Source organism: Nicotiana tabacum, chromosome 14 (assembly GCF_000715075.1).
Source record: "Nicotiana tabacum cultivar K326 chromosome 14, ASM71507v2, whole genome shotgun sequence".
NCBI classification, from domain to species: Eukaryota; Viridiplantae; Streptophyta; class Magnoliopsida; order Solanales; family Solanaceae; genus Nicotiana; species Nicotiana tabacum.
In genome coordinates, this window is record NC_134093.1 from 79,536,838 (window position 1) to 79,564,389 (window position 27,552).

General features: G+C 37.8%; 1 protein-coding gene across 9 annotated transcripts; it reads right to left on the bottom strand.

The window, feature by feature from the left end:
• Positions 1 to 27,462, bottom strand: LOC107761206 (inositol hexakisphosphate and diphosphoinositol-pentakisphosphate kinase VIP2-like). 9 transcript variants are annotated; one of them, XM_016579403.2, is made up of 31 exons: positions 27,311 to 27,462; positions 27,034 to 27,159; positions 26,813 to 26,872; positions 25,996 to 26,042; positions 25,658 to 25,741; positions 24,771 to 24,834; positions 21,500 to 21,653; positions 20,946 to 21,016; positions 20,091 to 20,195; positions 18,863 to 18,955; positions 18,423 to 18,497; positions 17,783 to 17,868; positions 12,973 to 13,179; positions 12,790 to 12,889; positions 12,621 to 12,691; positions 11,425 to 11,506; positions 10,419 to 10,577; positions 10,232 to 10,274; positions 9,777 to 9,859; positions 9,480 to 9,542; positions 9,317 to 9,391; positions 8,851 to 8,976; positions 8,335 to 8,576; positions 8,105 to 8,149; positions 7,888 to 7,954; positions 7,442 to 7,513; positions 2,629 to 2,867; positions 2,421 to 2,478; positions 1,594 to 1,761; positions 870 to 944; positions 1 to 651 (listed from the first exon to the last, which is right to left on the bottom strand). In XM_016579403.2, exons 2-31 carry the CDS (start codon positions 27,076 to 27,078, stop codon positions 388 to 390), a joined length of 3,123 nt encoding a protein of 1,040 aa, XP_016434889.2. In that variant the 5' UTR covers positions 27,079 to 27,159; positions 27,311 to 27,462; the 3' UTR covers positions 1 to 387. The 9 variants fall into 9 exon arrangements, with proteins under 9 accessions (XP_016434889.2, XP_016434884.2, XP_016434887.2 ...); XM_016579398.2 differs by having other exon boundaries at positions 27,016 to 27,159; XM_016579401.2 differs by having other exon boundaries at positions 27,016 to 27,165; positions 27,311 to 27,416.
• Positions 27,463 to 27,552: the final 90 nt, after the last annotated feature.

The following is a 27,552-nucleotide window of genomic DNA, read 5'->3' on the forward strand; positions in this document are numbered from 1 at the left end:
TTAAAGAATTGTCTGCTCTTGTTCATAATTAAATATAGTATAACATCAGCACCAAAAAAAAAAGTCATATCTACGCAAGAGGCAGAAGCGCAAAAGTTAAAAGCAATTAGGCTAATTCACTAAGAATTTAGCGCTGTGAGTTGAGGCTGGCCACTAAAGTTCATTGTAAAACTTTCCATTATTTACAAGAATGAATAATGATTGGCAAGAGTTGGGAAAAAGGATTAAAGAATGGTAATTAACAAAAAGAGCTGCTTTTTTGAACTCTATAGCGACTACTGATTCTTCAATTGATTTTGCCAATACCTTTGAGAAGACATTCCCAAACCTCAGTTTGAGGAAACAAACCACCACAGAAAAGGGAAAAACTAGGTGAAAAAGAAAGTACTACTTCCCATTAGTGTTCCCATACTTGTGAAAGGGCCATAAGTTCGCGAGGCGCTCTAGAACTGCTGCACTTTTTGAAAAGTAGCCCGAGAATCCTTGAGGGATTGATGGTGGGGGAAAATCTTCAGCCGGCATGGCGAATGGATGAATCATTTTTTCCATGTTTTCCCATGTAAGATATGATCCCACTTCTTGAAGCCTTTCAGGACCCATAATTGGCAGTGTGTGCTCCTGATGCCATGAAGCTGCATCCTTGTCATTTTTCTGAAAGTTATATGGAAAGAAAGTAAATGAATGGCCTGGAATTTCTACATCTTGTGTTTATTGCAAATCAGACTTATGAATGTAACAATGATTCGTTCCTTTGCTTTACTGTCAGCATTATCAGAAATTAGACCTTAATGAACATGCTTTTACAGAGGGTGGTTTACAGCAGCCAGAATTACTTTTTATGTACATTTCCTGAAAGGGATACAAAATACCTCCAATGGTGATAGATCTGCTCCACGGCTGAAAGTCATCTCTATGCGGAACTTTTTTGGGTCTTCCAAAGCCACCTGCGTCGAATAAAGTTAAAAAAGAAAAACAAATCTGGATTATTACACTGAGCATTTATTTTAACAAGCCAATAAGAGTATTCCCCATGCTGCCATTTGAACAAAGAGTTGAAGTAGGAACATTGGAGATGTAAAATTTGCTGGGATATACTTATATCAAGTTGCGTCTTACAAGTCTATCCTAAGTTCTCAAAATAATGTATCTTCACCCTTGGCTGCATTATTTTTTCCGTTGATTCATATACCAAGTCCATAAAGATTGTAAGAACTTACACCTGACTTTATACCTAATAAGGGTGCAGGAGTGTCCTGCTAAGAGGGTTTCTATATTTCTGGTAATGGTTCACTGATATGCTGAAAAGGTTTTAACAACTTTTTACCTTACCAATATAAACTGAAAAGGTTGAAAGTCATTCCCAGTTCTTATAAAACATCACATTCAAGATAAATATTCTTTTGTGAAACTATAGGAACAGGATGAAGAGGTAAGGATGGACCATAACCACCTTCTGAAAACACCAAAGTAGGGCAGATTTTAACTTCCAAATTAAATCTAAGGACGCAGAAATAGCGATTCACTTCAGTAACTAGTAATCCTGCTTTTTGTTTTTATTTGTGCCTCAATAAAGGTTCAGTAGGATGTACTGACCTCTGTGTTCTCAAACATCCTCAATACAATATAACTCATGTAGTCAAGCTCCTTGGTTTTGAACAAGCGATCTAAAGCATTGTCACACACAAGGCTGGCCTCCCCATGAAGAGACTCATCCAGGTTGCAGTAACGGAGAACATTCATCAAGGAATGGATATGTGACTCCTGACAGTCAAACAATTGTAAAACTAGAAAGTTAAAAGAAAAGATAAGGGATACAAAAACAAAATTAATGATAGAAGCCAAAGCAGACAAGACAAGCAAAAGCCAAAGAAGATTAAGAAATAATTTAATCATAGAAAATTTGCAGAACCAGCAAATTTAAGGAAGGAAATACAAAGCTATGGTGATATGAATTCATAACAAACATAAAGTTGGCTGAAGAAAGTTCAGATGGAACATTCATCTCTTTATCCAGCTGCAGGCATCAAGTGTTCTCATCAGTTTTAAAAGTCAGAATCAGGTCAAGACCATTCATGTTTGATCATGAAATTGGTTGACTTGAAATTTGCTCCGAAATATGAGGGGGTTTTAAGACTTCACAGACAAAATCAAGTAAAAACATTTATGTTTGGTCTCGTAGTAGTCAATTTGAACTTAGCTGCCTGCTATTTTGGTTTACTATCAGCATATCACCATCATTATTCATGTTTATAAACTGACATATTTCTGCCTGTTATACCTTTATGTTTTGCCAATTCTAGCTAGAAAGATAAGGATGTACGGTTCCAAGGGTTAAGAGGAAGTACAGAAGAAAATCACCAGTAGCAGCTGTATAATACAGTAGAAATAGTAACAAAACTCAGTCGCAGTTTTTCACTCACGGATGTAAAGTAAAGGCGTGTCCGCACATGTCTTTCTGGTGTCCTCACATTTGCATACCTGAAAAAAGAAAATCAAAAAAACGTCAAAGAATAACACTAACAGATGTCTTAGCAGATCTTCCTTGATTTATGGAGACATCTCTAAATAACCACAAGATAAATAAAGATTCAGCAAAAATTCTCATTTACTAACGTAAAGACCACATACTTTGGATCTAAGCGGTACTTGGTCTCTTTGTCCTCATCATCATCCTGGTCCGTTGACTTAACACTAGTGAAGCTACTTTTCCGAAGGTCTTCACTCTTAGCGTTAAGCTTGGGATCACTCCCCGTCTTATTTACTGCTGAATGGTGGTCTTCACAACTCTTCAAGTCAGCAACACTAAGAGCTTCTTCACGAGTATTCCTCAGATCAATCAAAATTTTACCCAACAAGCGGCTAGCAATCTGAAATGTCATAATCTTTAGATGATGTATTAAAGTCTCCATGAAGCTTGCATCAACAATAAAGCAAATCTCTACCAGATATATGATTTAAGTGTAACTGAAAGGGCTCCTATTAAACCATGAAGAGCCAAGACCACAGCTAGTGATCCATTAAGAACGCAATCTGCAGTACTATTCGCAATGGAGAAATGCGCAGAAAATGAATCGATTACTTGATATTCAAATGACACAATGTATGTGTGCCAAACACAAATGACATCTGTTCAACGTGGACAATATCCAACTTAATATCTAATATTCTAGCTCTAATACTCTAACTCGATAACACTTTACTTTTGGACGCCCCCTCAAATTCAAGATGGAATGATCAACTTGAACTTGCTTATTTTAATAACATAATAGAAATTTCGCCTTAAATTTTTTGGTGATTGGACTATCATCGGAAGCTTTCATTGTCAGAATCTGGCTGCAAAAAGTGATGTTGGTGGAACAGTGACTGGAAAGTAATGCAGCTCTAGTGGAGCATTCATGAGGAATAGGCGTGGAGCTGACAGAACAAGTCCCCCGATAAGAATGTTGCCTCCAGAAGAGTCACAGAAAAGAGGGATAACAATACAAGAAGAAAACTTTAATGGGACAGGTGGCATAAGACCTCCGACTGGCAGATGGAAGCTACTTGAGTCTCTAGTCTCTACCAAGATCATAGAGGCTTAGATATCATGTGAAAAATATGAAAAGAAGATTGCTTGACAGTCTAATCAATACAAGAGACACCTATTTATAGGTGTTAAATATACATAATGCATAATATTTGTGCTATGTGGACTATATCGGACTCAACAACTAACTTTTCTAACGGTTCCCTTACATAATCACATATTTATAGAAGCATTGGAGACCGGAGGGGCTACTTAAGAATTTTTGGCAAAGTCAGAATTGCATACAAAATGGCATCCACATGTACTTGCTTGCATTCTTTGCACTAGATCGCTGATAAACCACAACACTCTTTTAACTACAACAACAACGACCCAGTAAAATTCCACAAGTGGGGTTTGGGGAGGATAAGATGTTTCTGATAGACCCTCAGCTCAAGAAGACGAAAAGAGACAATATATCAGCACAATCAACAGAAACCATAGAAATAATAACACATCATAAGAACCAGGAAATAGATGAAAAGCAAAAACAATAACCAGTAAATAAGGCTCGGCACTATGAAAACGGAAGAGTAGTGGGAACACAACATTGACCACTAGCAGTTTAAGACAAAATCCTATCAGACTAGCCTCACACTGGTACGAATTAGAAATATGCTCAACTACCTCCTAACCTACAACTTTAATGCTCGACCTCCACAGCTTCCTATCAAGGGCCATGTCCTCGGAGATCTGAAACCACGCCATATTCTGCCTGATCACCTCTCCTCAATACTTCTTAGACCGCCATCTGCCTCTTCTCGTACCCACCAACTCCAACCGCTCGCACCTCCTTACCGGGGCATGTGGGCTTCTCCTCTGTACGTGCCCGAACCATCTCGGTCTCGCTTCCCGCATCTTGTCATCCATGGGAGCCACGCCCACCTTCTCCGGAATATCTTCATTCCTAATCTTATTCATCCTAGGGTGCCCGCACATCCACCTCAACATCCTCATTTCTGCTACTTTCATCTTCTGGATATGTGAGTTCTTAACTGGCCAACACTCAGCCCTATACAACATGGCCGGTCTAACCACCGCTCTATAAAACTTACCTTTGAGTAGCGGTGGCACTTTCTTGTCACACAGGAATCCAGATGCTTACATCCATTTCATTCACCCACCCCTATACGGTGTGTGACATCCTCGTCGATCTCCCCATCCCCCTAGATAACCAACCCAAGGTACTTGAAACTGCCTCTCTTGGGGATGACCCGCGATCCAAGCTTCGCATCCATGCCCGCTTCCCTCGGCTCAGCGCTGAACTTGCACTCAAGGTATTTCATCTTAGTCCTGCTCAACTTGAAACCCTTAGACTCAAGGGCCTGTCTCCAAACCCCCGGCCTCTCGTTAATGCCGCCTCGCATCTCGTCTATCAGAACTATGTCATCAGCGAATAACAGATACCATGGCACCTCCCATTGAATATGGTGTGTCAGTGCGTCCATCACCAGGGCAAATAAGAACGGGCTGAGCGCAGATCCTTGGTGTACCCCCATAACAACCGGAAAATACTCCAAGTCGCCTCCCACTGTCCTAACCCGAGTCTTAGCTCCATCATACATGTCCTTAATCGCCCTAATGTAAGCAACCGACACACCTTTAGCCTCTAGGCATCTCCAAAGAACCTCTCTAGGAACCTTGTCATACGCTTTCTCCAGATCAATAAAAAATATGTGCAGATCCTTCTTCCTATCCCTATACTGTTCCACCAACCTCCTAATAAGGTGGATAGCTTCCGTAGTAGAACGACCCGGCATGAACCCGAACTGGTTATCGGATATAAACACCGTCCTCCTCACCCTCGCTTCTACCACCCTCTCCCAAATTTTCATGGTATGACTCAATAATTTGATACCCCTATAGTTGTTGCAAATCTAGATATCACCTTTGTTCTTGTACAACAGAACCACCATACTCCACCTCTACTCATCCGGCATCCTTTTCGTCCTGAAAATAACATTAAACAGCCCAGTCATCCACTCCAAACATGCTCTACCCACACACCTCCAAAATTCTACTGGAATTTCGTCTGGCCCGGTAGCTCTGCCCCTACTCGTCTTATACATAGCCTCCACGACCTCCTCAACCTTGATGCGCCTACAGTACCTAAAGTCGCGGTGACTCTCGGAATGCCCCAACTCGCCAAGCACAATATCCCGATCCCCTTCTTCATTCAAAAGTTTATGAAAGTAAGTTTGACATCTCCGCTTAATCTGGGCCTCTCCCATAAATACTCTACCGTCCTCGTCTTTGATGCACCTCACTTGGTCCAGATCCCGAGCCTTCCTCTCTCTCTAGTTCCTCGTACATATGACCAAAGTCTGCAGTCTTAGCCTCCGTGACCGCCAGCTTCGCCACTTTCCTAGCTATCTTATACCTCTCTCTGTTCACTCTCCTCTCCTCCTCGCATGTGCTCCCTACTAACTTCAGGTACGCCGCCTTCTTCGCTTCCACTTTACCTTGGACCACTTCATTCCACCACTAGTCGCCTTTGTGCCCGCCAGAGTAACCCGTCGAGAACTCTAACACCTCTCTTGCCGCCTCCCTTATGCAGTCCGCCGTCGTTGACCACATATCGTTCGCATTCCCCATTTCTCCTCCAGGCTCCCATAGCCGATAACCTCCCTCCCAACTCCTGAGTTTTATCCTTAGTCAGGGCTCCCCACCTGATCGTCGGTCGTCCGCGTGCAGACCTCTTCTTCCTCTTCGTCATGATACCGACGTCCATCACCAAGAGCCTATGCTGCGTCGCGAGGGTCTCACCCGGGATAATCTTGCAATCCTTGCACAGCCCTCTGTCTCACCTCCTAAGGAGAATATAATCAATCTGAGTATTCGCCACCGTACTTTGGAAAGTAACCAAATGCTCCTCCCTCTTCGGAAAGCTAGAGTTCGCAATCACCAGCTCAATGCCTTAGCGAAATCCAACATCGAAGAACCTCCTGCGTTCCTATCCCCAAAACCGAAGTCGCCATGCACCTCGCCATAACCACCTGCAGTCGACCCAATATATCCCTTGAAATCCCCTCTTATAAATAACCTCTCAGCAGGCGGAATATTATGCACAATCTCATCCGACCCCTCCCAAAAATGCCTTTTAACCTCCTCATCCAAGCCCGCTTGCGGCGTGTAAGTGCTAACAACATTTAGGGTGCACTCTCCAACCACCAACTTAATAGTCATTAACCTATCATTCACCCGCCTAACCTCTACCACAGACTCTCTAAGTTCCCTATCCATCAAATACCCACACCATTCTTACCCTTCAGGACTCCAGAGTACCACAGCTTATACCCGTCCGCATCCCTCGGCTTCGATCCTACCCACCTAGTCTCCTGGACAAACGCTATATTGACCTTCCTCTTCTGAGGGATCTTCGCCAGCTCTATAGACTTACCCGTCAATGTACCTATGTTCCATGACCCAATTCTCAACCTATAGGCTCCTTTGTGCCCCTTACCTCCCTTGCGTCCCATCCCACCCCTCCCACCCCCTGTACACCCTACCCCACCCCCTCACTCCCTAAGGACATGACCTTACTCTACCATCCCAGACTACAACCACTATACCTACAACAGACTAAGAAGTGGATAGTATTCAAAAATCAAAGTTTAGCTGTTACCTTCTACATCTATAAGGTATATCTAGATTGAATCCTCTGCCTCTTCTAGTTAAATTGTACGCTTCATTCACTCTTAAGACTAAAAAGTGTAGGGGTGTCGGTAACAGTCAGTAGGCAATACTACATGATATACAGTTGTTGCAGCCCTTTTTCTCAACAATAGGTAGACAAGAAATATGAATGAAGTTATTCTAATTAACAGAAAGGAAGAAAGTGAAAATTGCAAATGGCTCTAAAAGTAAGAAGTTTACTTTTGATCCAATCTTCAGCTTCTGCTTTGGATTGATCCCATACTCATTAGGAATAACACCATCTGCAAGTAGCTAAGATACAAAGGCAGAGTCATATTTTGTGGAAGTCAGACATGCTTACTCTTAAGACAACACTGTAAATCCTTCATTGTACGACAACATAGAATTTTCATATTAATGGACACAGGAAAGTTATACCTAAAGATGCTCAGCTAAATCAACAACGCCATCACGGTAATTTGTCGCTATAGAGAAAGAAACTTGGGGAGCTCAAATAACAGTTTTTCTAGCTAATTACATTTTGTGATCTTTTTACTCTTTCATTCTTCTTTCTTTTCCTTTTTTGGTTCTTTCTTTGGGAGGCGGATGTTGGAGGAGAAGACACGAGCTGTTCCTTTCAAAAAACAAAAAAAAACTACTATGCTAGTAGTTGTTCCTTCTTATACCTGTGCAACTTCGAAGAGTTCACCCAAACCCTCTAGATTTAGATGTGAATTGTGCAAACGATCATACCTGTAACACAATTCAGAAGTACATTGAGTAAATACAAAAACAAACACCAGATTAAACATGCTCTTTCAATGGTATTTTGATGGAGAAAAACAAAAATCAAGTATTTTGCATTAAATAAAGATGATAAGACATGTAAGAGAGTTGACTTACTTGCAAGAGTCATAAACATCTGGAATTTGAGTGATATCATAGCGACTGCAATTGAATAGAATGTTAGGGAGAACACAAACAATAAAGACACAACTCTAATCCAAAAATCAACAGCACAGATTTAACAAAGGACAATCCCAAACCATCAACACCCTGACACAAAGATCTGAGGAGCAACTATTAAATATCCAATTTCAAAAATAAGTTAGATTCAGCTAGCAACAGCTTACTCTTTGCGTTCATTATATAAATCTCTCTCAAGTTTTCTCCACCGTGCAAACATGAGTAGAAATCCCTCACTGCCACAAGGTAAACCTGCAGCAATACGATCAACATCTATATTTGTTTTACCAAGTGCTTTAGCTTGATCATATGGGGGAATCACATCATAAGAACTTGTCTCTGCAAGTTCTTCATCTTCATCCTTAGCAAGAAGCTTCACTTGTTCAGTCACCTTCTTAGTCAATTTCACCTGATTGCAAGACAGAGATTTCCGACAGTGAAAATAGAGAAAGACTGAAAGCAACACAAAAAAGGAAAGAAGACACCAAACAACCAAATTCAAAATTTTGCAATTTAATCTGGGAATTAAAACAAACCATATCCTGGAGAAGGAAAAGGAAGTGGAACAGGGGCATAAAAAGGATGAAATGTCAACAATCAGGATAAAGAACATGCCGCTAATGCTTGAGGTTGATTTTTTCCAGAAGATAGATCCAAACAGAACATTCATATGAAGACTTTACCAACTTGGGCAGAAGTTCAGATGCATTAGGTGGGAGTCCAGCTCCATCAACCATCCAAGGCTTCTCTGCTGATCCACTATTATGAAGAGTCTTTGATCCAGAAGTAATTACGTCATTCAACCTCGCCTGTAAATAGAACAAGGGGAAATGTTATCTTAACCAAAGGTGGACACATGAATAGGAAGTTGCAAGTGCACTAAAGTTTTGTAGGCTGATGCATTCAGTCGGTTCAGTCGATACTGCATTGAACTGGCTTCAGTTTTTTAAGAATCATTTATGTAGAGAAAAACTCGGGTAAAAGCACATATTTTAACAAATCCGTTACTCGATAGATCATTTACACTCTTCAATCCTCAAACACTACAATAACTCTGGATTGAAATAACCACAACCTCAAATAAGCACAGCATAAAGATCTTCACATATAATAACAAACTTATAATATAGTGCAAAGAAGAGAAGAAACCTTAGCTTCTTTTATCTCGATACTGGCATTGGCAAGTCCATCCAGCATAGATGAATCCTTGCTAACCAGTGATACCTTCAAGTGAAGAAGAAAATATATAGCTCATTAAATCTCAATTGTGAATTCTATTCAAGATGCAAATCTTCGGGACAAGGATACAGACCAGGATAGGTGTCAATTGTCCTTCCAAGTCAAGTAGACCTTTGGCAAATGCAGCAGCAGACATCTACCAACAGTTTATGCACAACGCAAACTCAAGGGTTAGGGGAGATTGGATAAAATAAATATCAAGGGAAATGAAATATAATTTTTCACCAATATAAGAGTTGAGCAAAACTAGAGAACTCATATGAGATAATTTGACATACCAAAGAGCTACATACAAAAAGAATTGGAGACAGAATAAAACAGTCGATACTTACAATATTAAATATTTATTAAGAAAGGAAAAGAAGCAAACCTGCACACGACCCTCATCGGAGCTGTATATCTTTAAGTCATGGCGATATGTGCTATGGAGGCGAAGTAGGCCTGTACCTTCACCTGTGATTTCAAAGTAGTTGGAATGTAGTATATGCAATAACCGTACGCTCAACTCGCCCCCCCCCCCCCAAAACACACACACACACACACAAGTTCTCTGATTGGCAAAAAGGGAGAAAAGATTGCTCTTCATCAAAAATCATTAATCATCTGCACCTGCACCTGCAGAGCTTGAATACCACATTTTCAAAAGAAAACAAGGAAAGTGAAATTTAGAGTTTGCTGATGCTCCCAAATTATTAAGTTTTAGTAGGATGAATTTTATCTGCAATTTCTAAATCTCCTGTCAGAAAACATTGTCAAAAGGATGACATGACTTAAGAGTAAAAGTTTGGGAAGTCAAATGCGAGATGTCCAAGAATACAAGCCAACCTGGATATATGTTATTCCGAAAGTATCTTCCAAGCTCTTCAGCCTGCCGAGGAATTTTCAAAAAACAAGAAGAAAGGTTAAAGTTATTCCCCCGAAGACAGAAACCTGTAATTGTCACAAATGCAGTTATCTATCAAATGTTAAGCCAATTTAGAATATTTGAATCATTGTAAATGTGTAACAGCACCTGCTTTCTTCCAGCATGAGTGAGAACACCTCCATATTTTAGAACCATAAGAGCTTCAGCAGGTCTTTCTTCTTCACCTTCACCATTAGATTTGGGAACCATAACCCACTTCAGTGGCTTTAGCTGAACCTTTCTATAAATCCCAGAAAAATGCCCCCCCTGCAATCCAATATATAACTTAACAATTGGTAAGAGCTGAGTAAATTGATAGCGCATCAATTTTGAACAAGTTAGCCTGCTTGGATTCTTATTCTCCAATTTTCTGGAGAATACATCAGAGCAATAGAAAAGACAAAAATTCCCTCGTTTAAGAAACAGTAATGAAGAAAGAGAAACAAGAATACTATCTTCGTTAAAGTTATGATTGCCACTATATTTTTCACCATTTTATATCCCAGACGTCACCTCTTCTGTCCACCTGAAGATACCAAGTCACACCCGAAAATAAATAACACATTTTTCCTAAAGGTAAGATCTAATAGTCAAGCAACGAGTAACAAAATAGTTCTATTACAAAAAATTTGGAATACTAAAGTTTCTGTGATTTTGAAATCCACAAGGGAGGTAACGTGATTAAGGTAAGCCTCATAGACCATTCATGCGATTAATCCTTTAGCTAACTACGGAGAGGGTGCAATGCCCAAATTTCACAATTGCAACAACATTTTCCTTTACCTATTGCCCTATTATTTGGTACTGATCTATAACTCTGTTGAATGGCATGTAAGCTCAAAAGCAAAGTAGAGGACATAGCAACGGAATTAAAATAACAAAAATTACTTCAAAATGAATTATAAATGAAATGCTACATTCAACAATAATCTAGATATCTAAGAAAATAAAAGGAAAAAAAAACAAAATATGTTAGACCTTAACCTCTAGTTTATTGTGATGTTCTTTTCCCTTTCTTTTAAGAAAAGAAAAATGAAACTACTTTGCATTACAACATGTATTAACAATGATATTATGCCATGCTAAATGCATAGAGCAAGAAAATAGTGTTGACCTCCTCAAGAACTGCTTTAACTTGACGTAGTTTCTCAGCATGCTCAAATTCTTCTGCTTCACTATCACTTCCCCTACCAGGTCTATACAAAAGAGTGAGAAACAAATCCAGATTGGCCTTTTCCAAAAAGTAAATGACAATCAGTTTTGCATCTTTGCAAGGGGTGCAGCATTTTCTATAAGAATGGAAGAGACAGAATAGAACCAATTTGTTGTTTTACTCTTTCCTTTTCTTTCGCTTCTTGTGTCGGTAGGGGTTCACCGGACCAGGTCAAGAAAGGTGAATAATGACAATTTCATTAGAACTAAAATTTCCCCTCTAGTTTCAGAATAGTAGCTAAGAAGTACTAGCATCAGTATGAGATACAGACTGAACCAAACAAGGACAAATTCTACAACTACCCCAAAGTAGGCTGTACTGAGAATTGAAAAACATAAGCAACAAGATTGTTCCCTCTGTAAATTATACATCCATATTACAATAACACACAATCCTGGAACAAACAGAAATTTTACAACATAATAGATTCAAATACCTGGTTGAAAAGCACAGTAAAAAAATGCAGATATGATCAACAATAATATGCTGTAACTCATTAATCCCTTTATTCAACAAATTAATAATTTGACCGAGTAAACAATTGAGACTAAAAGTTGAAATAAAGTCCTTCAAGGACAGGTAGGGCCAAAAGCAGATTAAAGATTAACTTCGGATAAGTTCAAGATTTTATCCGTGGAATTTTTAATGAGTCAAGATTATATAGGCTTGAGCACAATCCATCTGACTTGCAGTCTATCCCTCCACCTATTTAACCATGAAATGTGTGCAATAGTATACTAAGGTCTTTAATACAGCACTAACCTATGGATGCCTTTTTGTTTGAATGATAATTAACCTACTTTCTTAAACTGTGGGCATCATTTCCAAAACATTAAGCATGCATGATAATCAGCATAACATTGTTCAATAATTCTTTTTCAATTGATATCAGCACAAGCATTGCTTCTTTTCAAGTCAAAATCTATCAAGTTGATAGTCCTCAAAGTTACTCTTATACTTATTATAATTTGGTGAAACGTGCACACATTATACTTGTTTGGGGGTGAAGATCATAACACAGAAGGCAATAGCAAAGGTGAGTTTAAGAAATCAATATAATTGAACTTCTATTAAGAATGACAATAAGTTTCACTTACCTAGTACGTGGTACTAGAGCTCTGGTGGCATCCAAAAGATCTTGCAATTGCACAGCACTCTTAAGCTTTGTCTGAAGTAGATTGTGGAGAGAAAAGAACAATAACAATCCTCTAAAACATTGGAATTATAAGTAAAAAGGAAATAGGATCATGAAAAGTAAAGAAGCACCTCAGATCTAGGTCTACCCCCATTGTATTTTAACATCAAATTTAAGAGCTTTTCCTCAGTGACCTTGAACTTCACTTTCTGTTTTGGAGTTCTATCACCACTGCACAAATTGAGAGTGATTGAAGAGAGGAAAATAGAAGGTCTTAGTCAACAAAGGAAGCAAAGCAAACGGGCATGTCTTACTGTCGAATAATTGCAATAACGGATCGTAGCTCCTCTGATTGTCCAAATGTGCCAATAAGCCCACTTCCTTGACGTGTTAGTCCCTCAGAAGGCTGAACTGGTTCATTGACCTTCCATGGTAAAGTTGGTGGGATTGTGGATGAAAGATGAGGAGCTTTTGCATCCAGAAACATCTTCCTCAACACACACGCCGCATCATCATAGTACCTGTACTCAGACATCATTGTGATAACTCTCTTTTAGAACCAAGTAACAGTAATGCACACACAGATTATGACACTAGTGCTACCACTTCTGCTGTTACTAATAGTATTACAATACTCGATAACTGTAATGATAATGCTAATAATGAAAATACGACTAACAATTATAAATAATAAGCCGAGACAAAATATTTTAACTCAACATCATGCCGTATGTATGAAGTTGCACTAAAGAATGAGACACTTAAGCAAACACATGAACTAAATTTTCAACTACAAACTCTAGCTCTTATCAGTGGGAGTACCACTGTGAGAGAGATGTGCAGTCAAAATATAGATGGGCAGGCAGGGAGAGGAAATTGTAAGCATCGGGTCTTAACCAAATTAAGCATATAAATCTTGAAACATTGTTCAGGACAAAAAGTGGACCTATTGATGTTGACATACTCTTAATGTAACGACCCGACTTGTCGTTTTAAGAATTTACGCCCCGTTTAGTGACTTAAGGTCTCGAGCATCTTCGCAATATGTATTATGACCCGAGGGTGTGGTCGAGTTTGATTTACTAAAGATTCGGAATTAAATTAAAAGAACAATCCTTAATTTGAAGCTTAAATGGAAAGAGTTGACCGGAGAGTTGACTTCTGAGCAAACGACTCCGGAATGGAATTTTGATGATGTCAATAGCTCCGTATGGTGATTTTGGACTTAGGAGCGTGTCCGGAAAATTATTTGGAGGTCCGTAGTGGAATTAAGTTTGAAATGTCGAAAGTTGAATTTTTGGGAAGTTTGACCGGGGGTTGACTTTTTGATATCGAGGTCGGAATCCGATTCTGGAAATTGGAATAGGTCCGTTATGTCATTTATGACTTGTGTGCAAAATTTGAAGTCATTCCGGATTGATTTGATGTGTTTCGGCATAAGTTATAGAATTTGAAAGTTCAAAGTTCATAGATTTTGATTTGGGGTGCGATTCGTCGTTTCGATGTTGTTTAATGTGATTTGAGGCTTCTAGCAGGTTCATGTTATGTTATGGGGCAGGTTGGTATGATTGGGCAGGGTCCCGAGGGGTTCGGGTGTGTTTCGGGGTGATTTCGGACCAAATTGGAGCTGTTTGGTTCGCGTTCGCGAAGAAGAATTTGAGGGACTGATCGTTCGGCCTTTGCGAACGCGAAGCGTGGAACACGAACGCGAAGGAGTTGGTCAGCTGGTCATCGCGAACGCGAAGAGGAAAGGGAGTTGGGGGCCTGCCTGGCGTTAAGCCTTCGCGAACGCGACTCGTGTCTCGCGAACGCGAAAGGCAGAGGTCGGAAGTCATCGCGAACGCGATCAGGATATCGTGAACGCGAAGAAGGAATCTGGGCAGCACATTTTTTGTGCTTCGCGAACGCGAAGCAATGGTCGCGAACGCGATGAAGGCACTTCTGGGCAGAATTAAAAGTCCCAAAACGGGGTTTTGAGTTCATAACTCAAAATCTAATTGGGAGCTCGGTAGAAGGCGATTTTCGGAGAGATTCTTGCGTGGGTGTTTGGGGTAAGTGATTCTTATCCAGTTTTGATTAATTTCCATGATTATGTCTTTGAATCCATCATTTAATTCGGATTTAATGGAGGAAAATTAAGATTTTTGTAAAATCTTCCAAAATCGAAAATTTAAGATTTGGAGGTTGAGTTGTTACTGGAATTCGATAAAATTAGTATGGTTGAACTCGTATCGGAATGGGTGTTTGGATTTCATGAAAATTATGTCAGGTTCCGAGGGGCGGGTCCCGACTTTTGTTGACTTTTTGGAATAAATTTTTAAGTCGACGTATTATTATCCGGAATTATTTCCGATGAATTTTAATGAAGTTATATAATTAATTTGGATAGATTTGAGCTGTCCGGAGGTCAATTCAAGCAAGAAGGCTATTTTGGAATATCGGCCTAACTTCAAAAAGGTAAGTGTCTTGCTTAATCTCGAGTAGGGGAATTACCCCTTAGGCATTGAGTCTTATGTGCAATTTGTGTAATTGAAAACCATGTACGCGAGGTGACGAGTACGTACTTGGTTTATATGTGTAAATTTTATTGATTAAAAATCCTTAGACGCCCTTATGTATTAAATTGGAAATTATTGGCACTCATTAAATCCTCTATTTGTCATGCCTAGATCCCTGTTTGTTGAAATTGTTTTTACATGATGATTTGGTGTGATTGCCACCTTGATTTTTATGTGAAATATTATTTTGTTGAGTTGTTCACTTCCGGATATTTTGTTAAGATTTTTTGTGCACATTATGGTCGAGTCATGGGCTCCTTATTGTGAAAAATAAGGTATTGTTGATTTTTGTGGCAAGTTGTAATATTTGAGCACTTGATGTGCAATCTGTGATAAGTTGTAATATTTGAGCACTTGATGTGCAATTTGTGATAAATTGTAATATTTGAGCACTTGCTGTGCAATCTGTGATAAGTTGTAATAATTGAGCATTTAATGTGCAATCTATGCTATGTTGCAATATTTGAACACTTGAGGTGCAGTTTATGAGATGTGATATTGGCACATTATATTGTGGGAGTTATGTTCGGGTGTTTGCACGAGATTTCTGCCGTGCTATTATTACTATTGATTTATGCACATGCGGCGTGACAAGGCGAGCTATTTATATATATATATGGGTTTGCGCATGTGGCGAGATAAGGTGGGAACATTATTATGCACGTGTGGCGAGACAAGGAGGGCATTTACTTTACTATTGCATACGTGGCGAGACAATGGGGGCTATGTCGGGGATTGATTTGTGATGGCCTGGGGGCATTATTGTTGTTGCATATTTATTTTGGGACTACGAGGCGGTACCTCGGGAGATCCTTTGTTGAGCACTTACTTCGGGACTATGTTTGCACTTGCCCTTGGTTATTTTGTTTTTCCGTAATTTGTAAATTCTTGTGTTTTCCATGATGTATTATTTGACTTAATATTAAGTGTTTTGTATTTCTTGATGTATTGTGTTGATCTTGACTTTTTCGTACGAGACTTTGAGGATTTGTATTTTTGGGTTGTACTTGTCTTTGATGATTGAGTTGTTTTAAATAAAAGAAAATTTCCAGTATGTTTAATTTAATAAATTTTATATCCAAATCAGTAGTTGATCTGATGCTTTATTTTAAAGGAAATGTCATTTTTCCTCTCTCAAACGATTTCTAAAATAAACTTATCCTTTTGTTGATTTCTTACTTGATTTAAATATTTTAACCTTACTTTATTGAAAATAAATTGATCTTGCAGATCTTATATACATTGATATTTTGGTACGTGAGTTGTCCGTACAGTTATGAAAATAATATGGGCATGAGATGCCGGGGAAAAATATGATGATTTTATTATTGACACGTGAGTTGTCCGCGTGATGGTGATAGAGATATGGGCACGAGGTGCCGTGGAAAATATGAAAGTGAACTGAGACCCGTAATTTTTATGATTCGAAATTAGGTGTCACATGGTGACTTTTACTTGAAAATATATTTATTTGAAAGAAGTATATTCGAAAGATATTTATCTTAAAGAATAATAAGTGAAGGATTTATATTTGAAGGACTTGACTTATTGATTGTACTTGTGTTCCTTATTCGCCTGAGCAATAATTATGATGTTCTTGTTGCCTTGTTGTTATATCACTGGTTGAGTTGTTGTTATCATTGCTAGTTATTTTCCAGTACTATTGTATACTGCTATATTGTATAGGGTATTAGACTAGTGAGTGTCTTGACTATACCTCGTCTCTACTCCATTGAGGTTAGTCTTGATCTTAATGGGCACCGTTGCGGTGTGCTCACTCTACACTTCTGCACATTTTTGTGCAGAGCCAGGTATTGAAGATATCGGACTTGAGCAGAGTTAAAGCGCGATCGTAAAGATTCAAGGTAGAGCTGCTTGGCCGTCACAGTCCCTTGGAGTCTTTTCATTTCATTGTACTGTTAATTTGTAATCAAACAGTATTGTATATTCGGTCTTCGTGATCATTCCATGTATTCAGTTAGAGTTCGTGACTCAGTACTACCAGTCTTGGGAGGTTGTATATTGTAATTGTTTCCGCTGTTAGATTTAAAAATAAAATAAAATAAAATGGCTTCAAAAGTTAATTAAAAATCGGCTTACCTAGTCTCTAAGACTAGGTGCCATCACGACGTCTGTGGTGGGATTTTGGGTCGTGACACTTAACACATAGGTTAGGTTCAAATATTTCTTTGTTTATCTTTTATCCTTTTTGTGGGTGTAGTTTATCGTTAAAGATGTACAAAAGTAATCTCTCTCCGATGCATAGTCCATCTTGAGAGTTCATATTTAAGAGGAAGTAGATGAGTCCAGAATTGATTACTTTCACCTTACTTAAGCAATGTTAATCCATCCGGTCATTGGTTTCTCCCTGCCATTTAAGGAAGAACTTCTGTTTTGCATTTCATTTTTCTTTTTCTTTTCCCAATTAGGACAGAAGATACATGTTCCATTTGTATTATGAAGCTGATAGAAGAATGCTGAAAAATGAAAACAGTTACTATTAGACTGGACTGGGAGTCCCATTTACTTTCTTTTGGTGAAGAACATGAAGCATTGTAGACATTACTTGTAAGAGTTCTTCACAAAGCTCCAGCCATTCACATCGCAAACATAAGAACGCCCCTCACAACGCAACAGATCGAAGCCACAAACCTAAATAAAAGAAAGAGAAAATGTCATCTTTTTCTTTGCCGAATCACATGGAGGAACAAGGTCATCGATGCGCTTAAAAAGATTATCAAACAAAAATTGCCAGCACAGTATGCCGCAGGCTAGAGGTCAGAGAAAGAAGTATTAACGTATTTCTCAAGTCTTATAGCTGGGGTGAGGGAGGGGGACTAGCCTCATTTATCTTTTGCATTTGGATGATTCTGCACATGCCATAAACGTTCCACCAAAGGTTAGAGAGAACTAGAGCAAAGTTTTACCCATTTTGAGATAGAATCAACCCACAACAAAAGCATGAACACAAAATCGGAAATATCTAATACACTCATGGCTCATTGAAGCGGATCATGCAGTCTCAACACTAGCAGGAGAGAGAGAGAGAGAGAGAGAGACTGCACTGAAATAAACCTATAAGAAGCAAAATATGAGGACACAAATACCTAAACTTGCTGCAATAGCTTTCACCATGCTTATTAAGATCAAGAAAACACATACTTCCAAATATTTTAGACAAATATTTTGAGACTTAAGTGACTTACTGCTTGCCTGAAAGCTATGCAAACTTCTCTTGCCATTTGCTTCTCCGCAGGGGTTAATAGAACAGGATATCGGACCTGCAAAATGAAGCAACTTTGAACATTTAGCCAAATAAATGCACATATCAGCTGCCAGAGGAAAAGAACAGAATTCACCAATTTATTATATTTTAAGGAGCTTTTAGTGGGATATAAGTTTGTCTTTTGAGCCTTGTATATGGGGAGATTCCCGACATAAATAAATTATTACTTTATTAAAACTAATTCTGTTTCCTGAGCCAAGTGCAACACAGTGACTAAACAAACAGTAAAGAAGGAGATGATATCACTAATATTTCCCTTCTTTTCTTCTTCGACAATAGGACTCAGGATATGACAAAAATAGGAAAGGGAGAAAAAATGAACTTCAAAGTCGCCGAGGATATGTTAAAGAAATTACTAACTTCTTTTCCATCAGGATTTCTCATCACAACTCCATCAACAACAGGAGATTTTCTTGCCTCTGCATGTGCATATTCTGGCCCAACAGTATACACCTATGTAAATATAGAAAAAGAAGCTCCAAGGCATGAATACATCATGGGCAAAGTTATACAATTCTGAGGCCGTGCAAAAGGATTTTAAAGCATAGATTTTCGACATAATGAAGAACCTTTGTGAGTCAATGAGGTAAAAGCATGGAAAGCTAAGAACATATTTAAGGAAGCATGGAAATATGGGAAAGTCACTATCTCCATGATGGACACTCCCTGCGGCAATTAATGGACTTGCATTTAGCTCTCCACAATTTTTCTTTGGTTAGCATTTAACTACTCCCTCCCTCCCCTTGCTCTTCTTTTTTTAGCGCATACAAATAGATATTCAAGAATGAATTCGAAAAGAAGAAGAAGAAGAAGAGCAAGATACAACTTATCTTTACCATTAACAGAGGCCTAGGCCCAATAAATTACTTACTTCCTTGGTTTCTCTGTCTCCTCTAAATATCTAAACAAAAATTCACCTAAATTCTTACTCATTAGTCTTGTAACTACACTCTATTCTCCTACTTTTTAGCTCATTATCTCATTTTTTTTATTTTTCTTCAAGAATTTTTAGAAATTATTTCACTCTAAATTTTTACAACTTACATTTTTGTTTACAACATACATTTAAAATGAAACAACTAACAATACTTATTAAATGTATATTCATGGATCAGGTGTGCCATAATTTCAAGTACTGATAATGTACTGTTAACTGATAATCATTGCAATACATACTTTTTAAAACTAGTCACTGAATATATTGTATCTTGATTCCCAGTCATGTATTGAATCAATGTTTAATGTAATTACACTTTCTCCTCACTGTATCTATTATCTAAGAAAAAGAAATCAAAATTTTGGACTCACTTTTTTACATACTTTTTAAAACTAGTTCCTGAATATATTGTATCTTGATTCCCAGTCATGTATTGCATCAATGTTTAATGTAATTACACTTTCTCCTCACTGTATCTATTATATAATAAAAAGAAATCAAAATTTTGGACTCACTTTTGATGCCTTTATGCCAGACATAACAATAACAATACCTGAGATATGCTCCTCATCAGAAAAAGAAAATCAAGTTTAATTGCCAAGAACAGTTAAGCTCATTCACTCCTAGATACTGAAGTATAAACTCACGGACCTTAACATCTGTACCTCCTGTAGGCATGAATTCTTCATATATGTAGGATCCTTCACGTCTCACTCTTCTAACTTCTGGATGGAACTCACTTGAGCGGTTACCAACCTGAAGGAAAGAAAGAAGTTAAAGCGCATACTATCAACTTTGATGCTCGTCAAATGCAAATCCAACAAATAAACGTAAAAAGTGGCAGAAGCAAAGATATATGGATGACTTAATAAGTGTACTTCAATTGTTAGAAGTTGCAATGCTTTTGAAAGCTATGAATAAGGATGCTCACTGCAAGTTTAACACATTTTGCTCACACTTTCCATTATAGAGGAAATGTCACAAGTAGACACCTAGAGAAATTGCCAGTAGTCTATGAAGCCCAAGGAGAAGCAGGAAGTGAAATAAGACTTGACACTATCATAATGAAAGTAATTATCTTTTGAGTATCATCATGGATGTTGGACAAAGGATTGAAGTTAAAGAACATATGAAATCCTTCTCCGGAATTATTGCCCTGGCAATGTATAATGAAATTGAGGTTATAACTGAGCAGACAAATGCAACTCTCTCCTAGCCAAAGGTCTACATTTCTCTTTGCAGCTTTTAAAATCTATCTGTAAAATAATTGTATCCGAGCCACAGCTAAAGATAAAACTCACAGGATACCAAAGATCATTGAATCAATCACCCATTGTGGGTTTCTATACAAGACATGGTGGATTAAAATACAAGAACATTTGCAAGGATATCCACAAGCAGAACAGCTGCAGTCCCAGACACAAAAGGAAGCGGGTCAAATCAAAACTTGTCTGTGAAAGCAATTCCAAATCTTTGCTCAAACCATATGTCATTTATAATTTTCACCTTCCGGAACAACTCCTTCATTCCGCCGCCTGCTGAACTAGGGTAATAAATCATTATTCTGTGATCATCACCTACTCGAACAATGAGAGACCGAATAAGCCAGTGAAAATGGCATTTGCATAATATCAGAAACACAGCACATTCAGAAGCAAATTCTCACAGGTAAAAAAACCTGCACTACTAATAGAAGTCATAAGATATAAGCAATAAACTTTAGGTCTAGGATGAAACCCAACTAAACTTTTCAAACTCCATTTAGCAGTTACAACATAATATGGTACAATTTTGGTTTCTCATCAAAGCCAAACTTAGCCAAGAGGCATCAATCTCTATCCCATTATTTAGATACCATCAGGTGGTCATTTATTTGGCAAAGTTTGCAACGAACACAAAAATATGAGTCTTGCCTTTTGACCAATTGCAGTCTATTGAAGCCACATATTGTAGTTATTATGCAAACAACATATTAAGAAGCTAATCGAACAGAGGAAAAAAAGAAACAAGAGCACATATTTATAGAAACCTCACAAACTTGGGAAGACAGGAAAACTCACCATTAACAGGCTTTTCCACGAAAGGTTTGCAAAAGCGATTCCCATGAACTTCGACAAAGTCATCTTCTTCAACAAAATAATCTAGTTGTTGATAGGGCACTTCTCTATTAACGCAAGCATATCTCGGAACTGGGATTCCAAACATCTCAAGATGCTGAAATACCACAAAGCAAAACAAAAATGAAAAGTGTCTAAATAATTTCTTGTTTTATGGAAATTCAAAAGCAAGAAGATACTGATTTTATACAAGGTTAGTATTTACATTGATAAGTCCCTCACAGAAGGGGGGAAGGGTTCCCAACAGGATGATGAAGGCCAAAAAGTCTAAAGTGGAGATATCAACAAGCTGTTTTGACAACTTTGAAGTTGGAAGTTTCAACAAAATGATTTGAAGTTGAAGTTTGGAGAAAGCTTGTCTGAATTTTTAGCAGAAAGCTTGGATTGGAAATACTTGAAAAATCCTACTAATCCTGTTAACCAATTAAATATCATTCCTACATCTCCTTAGTTATTTTTTCCATTTTTTTCTTCTTATAAGTCATTCCTATTCTTCCTTCTAATATGGAAAGAGTTCAAAGTATACTCAGATGGTTTTGCAGAAGATTCTAGCAGATACTATGTTCTAACCTTTTTTTTCATGTTAAAATAAAATTGGTCCAAATAGAGGAAGTGAATAATGAGGAATCTTGTAGACCCCAACTTTTGAGGTGTATTTGTGTTGAAATAAACCGTTGAATGTATCACAAAGGTAATCAACTAACATATTCATAAATGCTTATGGAAGATGGTGCCTGAGTTTTCTTCTAAATCTGATACATATCTTGATAAGAAAGTTCAATCACAAGTTGTAGATTATCTACTTTTTGGTTTATTGCTTGTGCTCCCATTATTAATAAAATTACTTACCTTACCAAAAAGAATGTTTCGATCACAAACGAGCTACAGGAAAAGAGTAAAATATATATTCATTCTTAGAACAAAGCGTAGTGGAAAATGATCTTTCTGAAAGTAATGTTACTGACACTAGCACTGCTCAGAACTAAAATATGATCATGCTGAAATTGGCCATATCCTACTCTGGCCTTCGATAATGCCGAAGCGGGATCGTATTATATCTTGAATAGGTCATTCAAACCTACTCGGCAAACATGTTGAGGAGTATAAAGGGGTAAATACATAAAGCACAAGTTTAAGTTTATAGCAGTTATCTGGATGTAAGCCGACAGCGAATGTATTTGCTAAGTTGCTCCGACATGGCATTTTAGATGCCGCACCCGTGTCGACACGACACTAGTATGGGTGTGGGTATGGGATCCGTACCGGATATGGTCAAACATTTTTGGGTACTTTGACCACGACAGATGGAAAAATTCGAGACGAGATACAATTTGATTCCCGAAATCAGAACGAAAACTAGGGTAAATTTGACCAAAATAACATGCCTTATCTAGGAAATCAATCTTTTACTTATCTACACAACTTGAGAATTAAAAAGAAATTCACATTTTATAGGCTATACTTGAGTATTCCGCAAAATTTCTCATAATTTAGAGATATTTTTCTATTTTTATTTTTGTAATTTTTTTAGCCGGATCCCCGCACCCGTATCCGTATTAGGATCCATATCCCCGAATCTTATAATTTACATCTCGAAGGATCCGACTTCTAGATCTGCACCCGTGTCGGACACCCACATCCGTGTCCGAGCAACTTAGTGTATTTGTACTTTACAACCTCAAAGAAAAATACAACAATTTTACAACTAAAAATGGCAGTGTGCAAATACAATTGTGAGTCTGCAACCAGAGAACTCGTTGAAGAAGTGGACAGCTGAGAATTATGATCCGGTCAAAAAGTTAATGTAATTAATTGGCAAAATACATAAAGACCCCATTAAACTTGTCCAAAAAACAGGTTTGAACACTTAAACTAAACGAGTGTTCTTTTACCCCTAAACACATCTGAAGTGAATTATTTTCCTCCTTAACAGCTGATGTGGCAAAAAAATAAAAAGAAAACAAATTAAAAGCGCGTACATAACAGAAAATAAAAAAATAAAAAAGTTTCGGTCTCCTTCTTCCTCACCCCTCGTCCCTTTCTTCTTCACAAATAGTGCAATAGACTATTGAAGCTTTAATCCAACTCGAAACCACTCAAATACTTCACCAAATTGCCCCAAATTTAAGATACAGACTCCATAAATTGCACCCAACAAAATCCAGCAACACCCAACTACTTCCACCGCTGCCATGGACATCTCCGGAACTTCCACTTCCTCGACCACCTTACAAACCCACTCCCAAATTTTCTTCCACCATTTTTCACTTCTGAAAGCACATTTCTTCCTCTTATATTCACCATTGACACCACCTAAGTATAAATCAAATTGGGTATTACATATATTTCTTTTCTTCGAGCTTAATTTCTTGGCTCATTTATGTCAATTTTTGGCTCGCACTTGTCGCCTTGATGCAAGGAAGAAATCACTATTAGCCTCATTATAAGTACTATTGTGAAATATTATGGTAGAATTTATCTCATAAATATGGGAGAACGTTAATTATGGTTTTGGTGAAGATGGAGGGGGGCGATGGTGGAGAGGTGCCGGGGACAATGGTGCGACGGGGTAGGTGATTTAGTGAAAATGTGATGATTTGTATGAAGAAGAGTGGAAATGGTGGATTATTTTGGAGAGGAGGAAGAAACAGGTAGGGTGGGGTGAGGAAGAAAGTAGATTAGGCCAAGGGAATTTAATTTGTTAAATTTTTAATGATTTTCTGACGTGGAAGATGATGTGGAGCGAGTGTACTACACTGCTCAACTTATGACTAGGTTTAGGTCTACCAGGGAGGCATTAATTTCATATGAACAAGAATAGGGGATAAAAAAATACCCGTTTAGTTTAAGTGTTCATACCTATTTTTTGGACAAGTTTAATGGGGTCTTTATGTATTTTGACTAATTAATTTCTTCACCTTATGTCTGTCAGTGCACTACATTAGGAATCCAATCTGCTTTGAATGAATGACTATTAGCATTTACCTCTAATATATTTATCATGTTGCTACAAAATATGTGAATAACCTTCAGACAGACAACTAAAGGAAGCATAGCAATCATTTAGTACAGAGTTTTGTTAATAAATATGCTTAACGAGAAAACACTTTTAGACAGACAAGTCAAGGCCAATTTAATCTTCAAAAATATAAGCTGTTTCCCCTGTTCCTTGGGCCTGAACATTAAAACAAGAAAAAGTATAACAGGTACAAACCTCATATACTTTTCTGCGATCATGAAGAAGGTGTTGCGGCTCCAATTCATTTACAAGGAAAGGCCTAAGACAGAGGAGTCGATATATCATCATAAGAATGTAGAAACCAGTAATGACAGAGTTTAAAGAATTGGTTAAAGTCATTTCTTCAATAATTTGAATGGAAAAACAAGAAAGAGAAATAAAAGAAGAGGTTCTCCTTAGATGCCAAGCACTCACCTCCTAGTCTTAAGAAAGAAGAGGAATATACTTCAGAACTTCGCATACTTAATGCTACCAGATGTTTTGGTCTTAAGACCTGCTCTAGACAAGTGCTATATGCCGAGATAGTTGTTATCGTCATTACAATGCCAAACCTTTAAGTACTTATGGGGTAGTGGTAAGGAAGTGTATATTTCCAACCAAGACAAAAGACGGAGTTTAGTGAAAGATACACAGGAAAAACAGAGGATAGACACAGTGCAGCGTCATGGCACAGAAGGAAGCAGGAGAGGGAGAGAGAAAAAGAGGAAGAACATCAAAACTATATCTGGAAGATAACTCATCTTCTATTTGCATTCACTTATCTTCACAAATGCTAAAAATCTGCTACCAAACCTTTGCACCTTGCCAAAACAACACTCTTTGCTAATCTTTTCCACATGCAGATTAAACGAAAAAATCAATTGCAAACAACGAAGATTTTACACGTCAGCATAGTATGCTTATGAAAGTTGACGAGCCAAAAGAAAAGGAGATTAACAGTCTGCGTATGACATCAGAAAACATAAGCTCGTTGTTTTGATGTGTGAACCACCAATTTCTTATGACTTTTTATACACCTTTAATTATAGGCATGACTTCTGAACGCATCATTAAAGCATGATAAAAGGGTTTCATCTACTTACTTTCTCAATGCAGCATATTCTTCAACCTTCTCCAAAGGATATCCACTGGAATGGAAGGCGATCAAGCAATCACATACCGGCCAGCTGCAAACATGATATATTCACCACATCAATATTGTGTAGAGTATACAGTGAAAAGAATTGCTCTCAGTTGCATGTAAGAACAAAGCATATAAAACATAAGGTTGAAGAGATTTGCAAGTTAGTGGTAATGGCTGATTAGAAAGACAAACTGTTCTTTAAGAATTAAACTCATGCATCAGCAAACAGAAATATTATAGTATAAATTGAAGTAGTATACTAGCAATTGAAGTCAGAGTTGATTCTGGAATAAGTACCTCTGGATTGGATCCTCGAGAATAACTTTGTCCCCAAAATGCACGACCTGCAAGTTTATACATCTTATCAGAAAAACGAATAAACCCTAAACAATAAACAACAAAACCAGCAAAAGACAACAGTTGTTTTAAATACTTCCTTTTGTAGACATAAATGAATAAAATTGTCCCACCTCTACCTCTCTAAAGTTTTCAGATTGAATGGTTCACACAATTTAACATGGTAAATTAGTAGATAGAGATCTTTACTTCAAGTCTCACCATCACCACTCGACAAAAATATTTCCACTTACTTGGTCTAAGAAAAAAAAATTAGACGTGCAGGTGAGGGAATGTGTTGTAGATATAAGTAAATAAAAGTGTCCACCCAAGGTTGTGGCCTAGTGAAGTAAGAGGAGAACCAGGAGGTCTCAAATTGAAATCCCAATAGAGGCAAAACAAAAACACTAGGTGATTTCTTCTCGTTTATTTAATGCTTGGTGGACATAGTTATCCAATACCCGTATTGCTGGCCCGGACACCACCATCATAAATAAATAAGTATAGTCAGCAGGTAACCAGTGAAATAGTTGAGATGCATGTAAACGGCCCCGAACACTACTGTCATCAAAATAAATAAATAAAAATGTCCCCTATCTAATAGTCCAAAGCTTTTAAACGACACTAACACACAATTCAACAATTCCACTGGCAGAATACTCTGCTTTACTCACCGGCGGTGCTTTTTCTTTTAACAATTTTCAGGAGACAGAATAATTTACAGTTACGCAAACAAAGTTAAAAAGGTGGCGAGATCGTTTAACAGTGAATGAATTACCTCAAATTCACCAAACGATTGTAATCTATCAAGTATCTGTCCCATGGGAGCTGAAAATACCTAAATCAAAATTAAACAATTGAAAGAAAAAAAAGGTATCATTACGAGTGAAAATAGTTTCTGATATGCTAAAAAAAATAGCAGTGGTAATTTTGCATGCTCTCTGGGCGAATATGAATTTAAATAAATTAAAGGAAGAGAACCTCCGGGCCGCATTTCACCTTCTTTTCCATTACACAAACACCTATCCTTATCTTTTTTTCCATCTCTTCTTTTTTCCTCTCTATTTCTCTCTTTTACCGATGAAAAGCTTCGAACATGCTTTTAAATCTCTTATTTTCACTGCTCTGAAACTCAAAAAGGAAAAAATGGCAAATCCAAACAGTTATTATACGCATTCCATATACGCAAAACACACGTAATAGATAGAAGGAAAGGGAAAAATAAGGAAAATGAATGAAAAAATAGCATAAAATAAGTAAGAGTGTAACTATAAACCGTAAGAATCGCGGAAGTTGTAACGGAAAGGAGAAAAAATGGAGATTTTTGCTACTTGCTGAAAAAGTTGTAGTATTAAGAGGCAGCTTATTATAAGAAGTACAGGGAGTCACGAGAGCAGAAAGAGCACTGCGGGCGGAAAGGCTGCTTGACACGCGTAGCTATAGACAAAAATACTTTTTGCCTTGGGAATTCCATATTTAAAATATGACTTTTTACATGGTCGAATAGAAAAGGAAGGA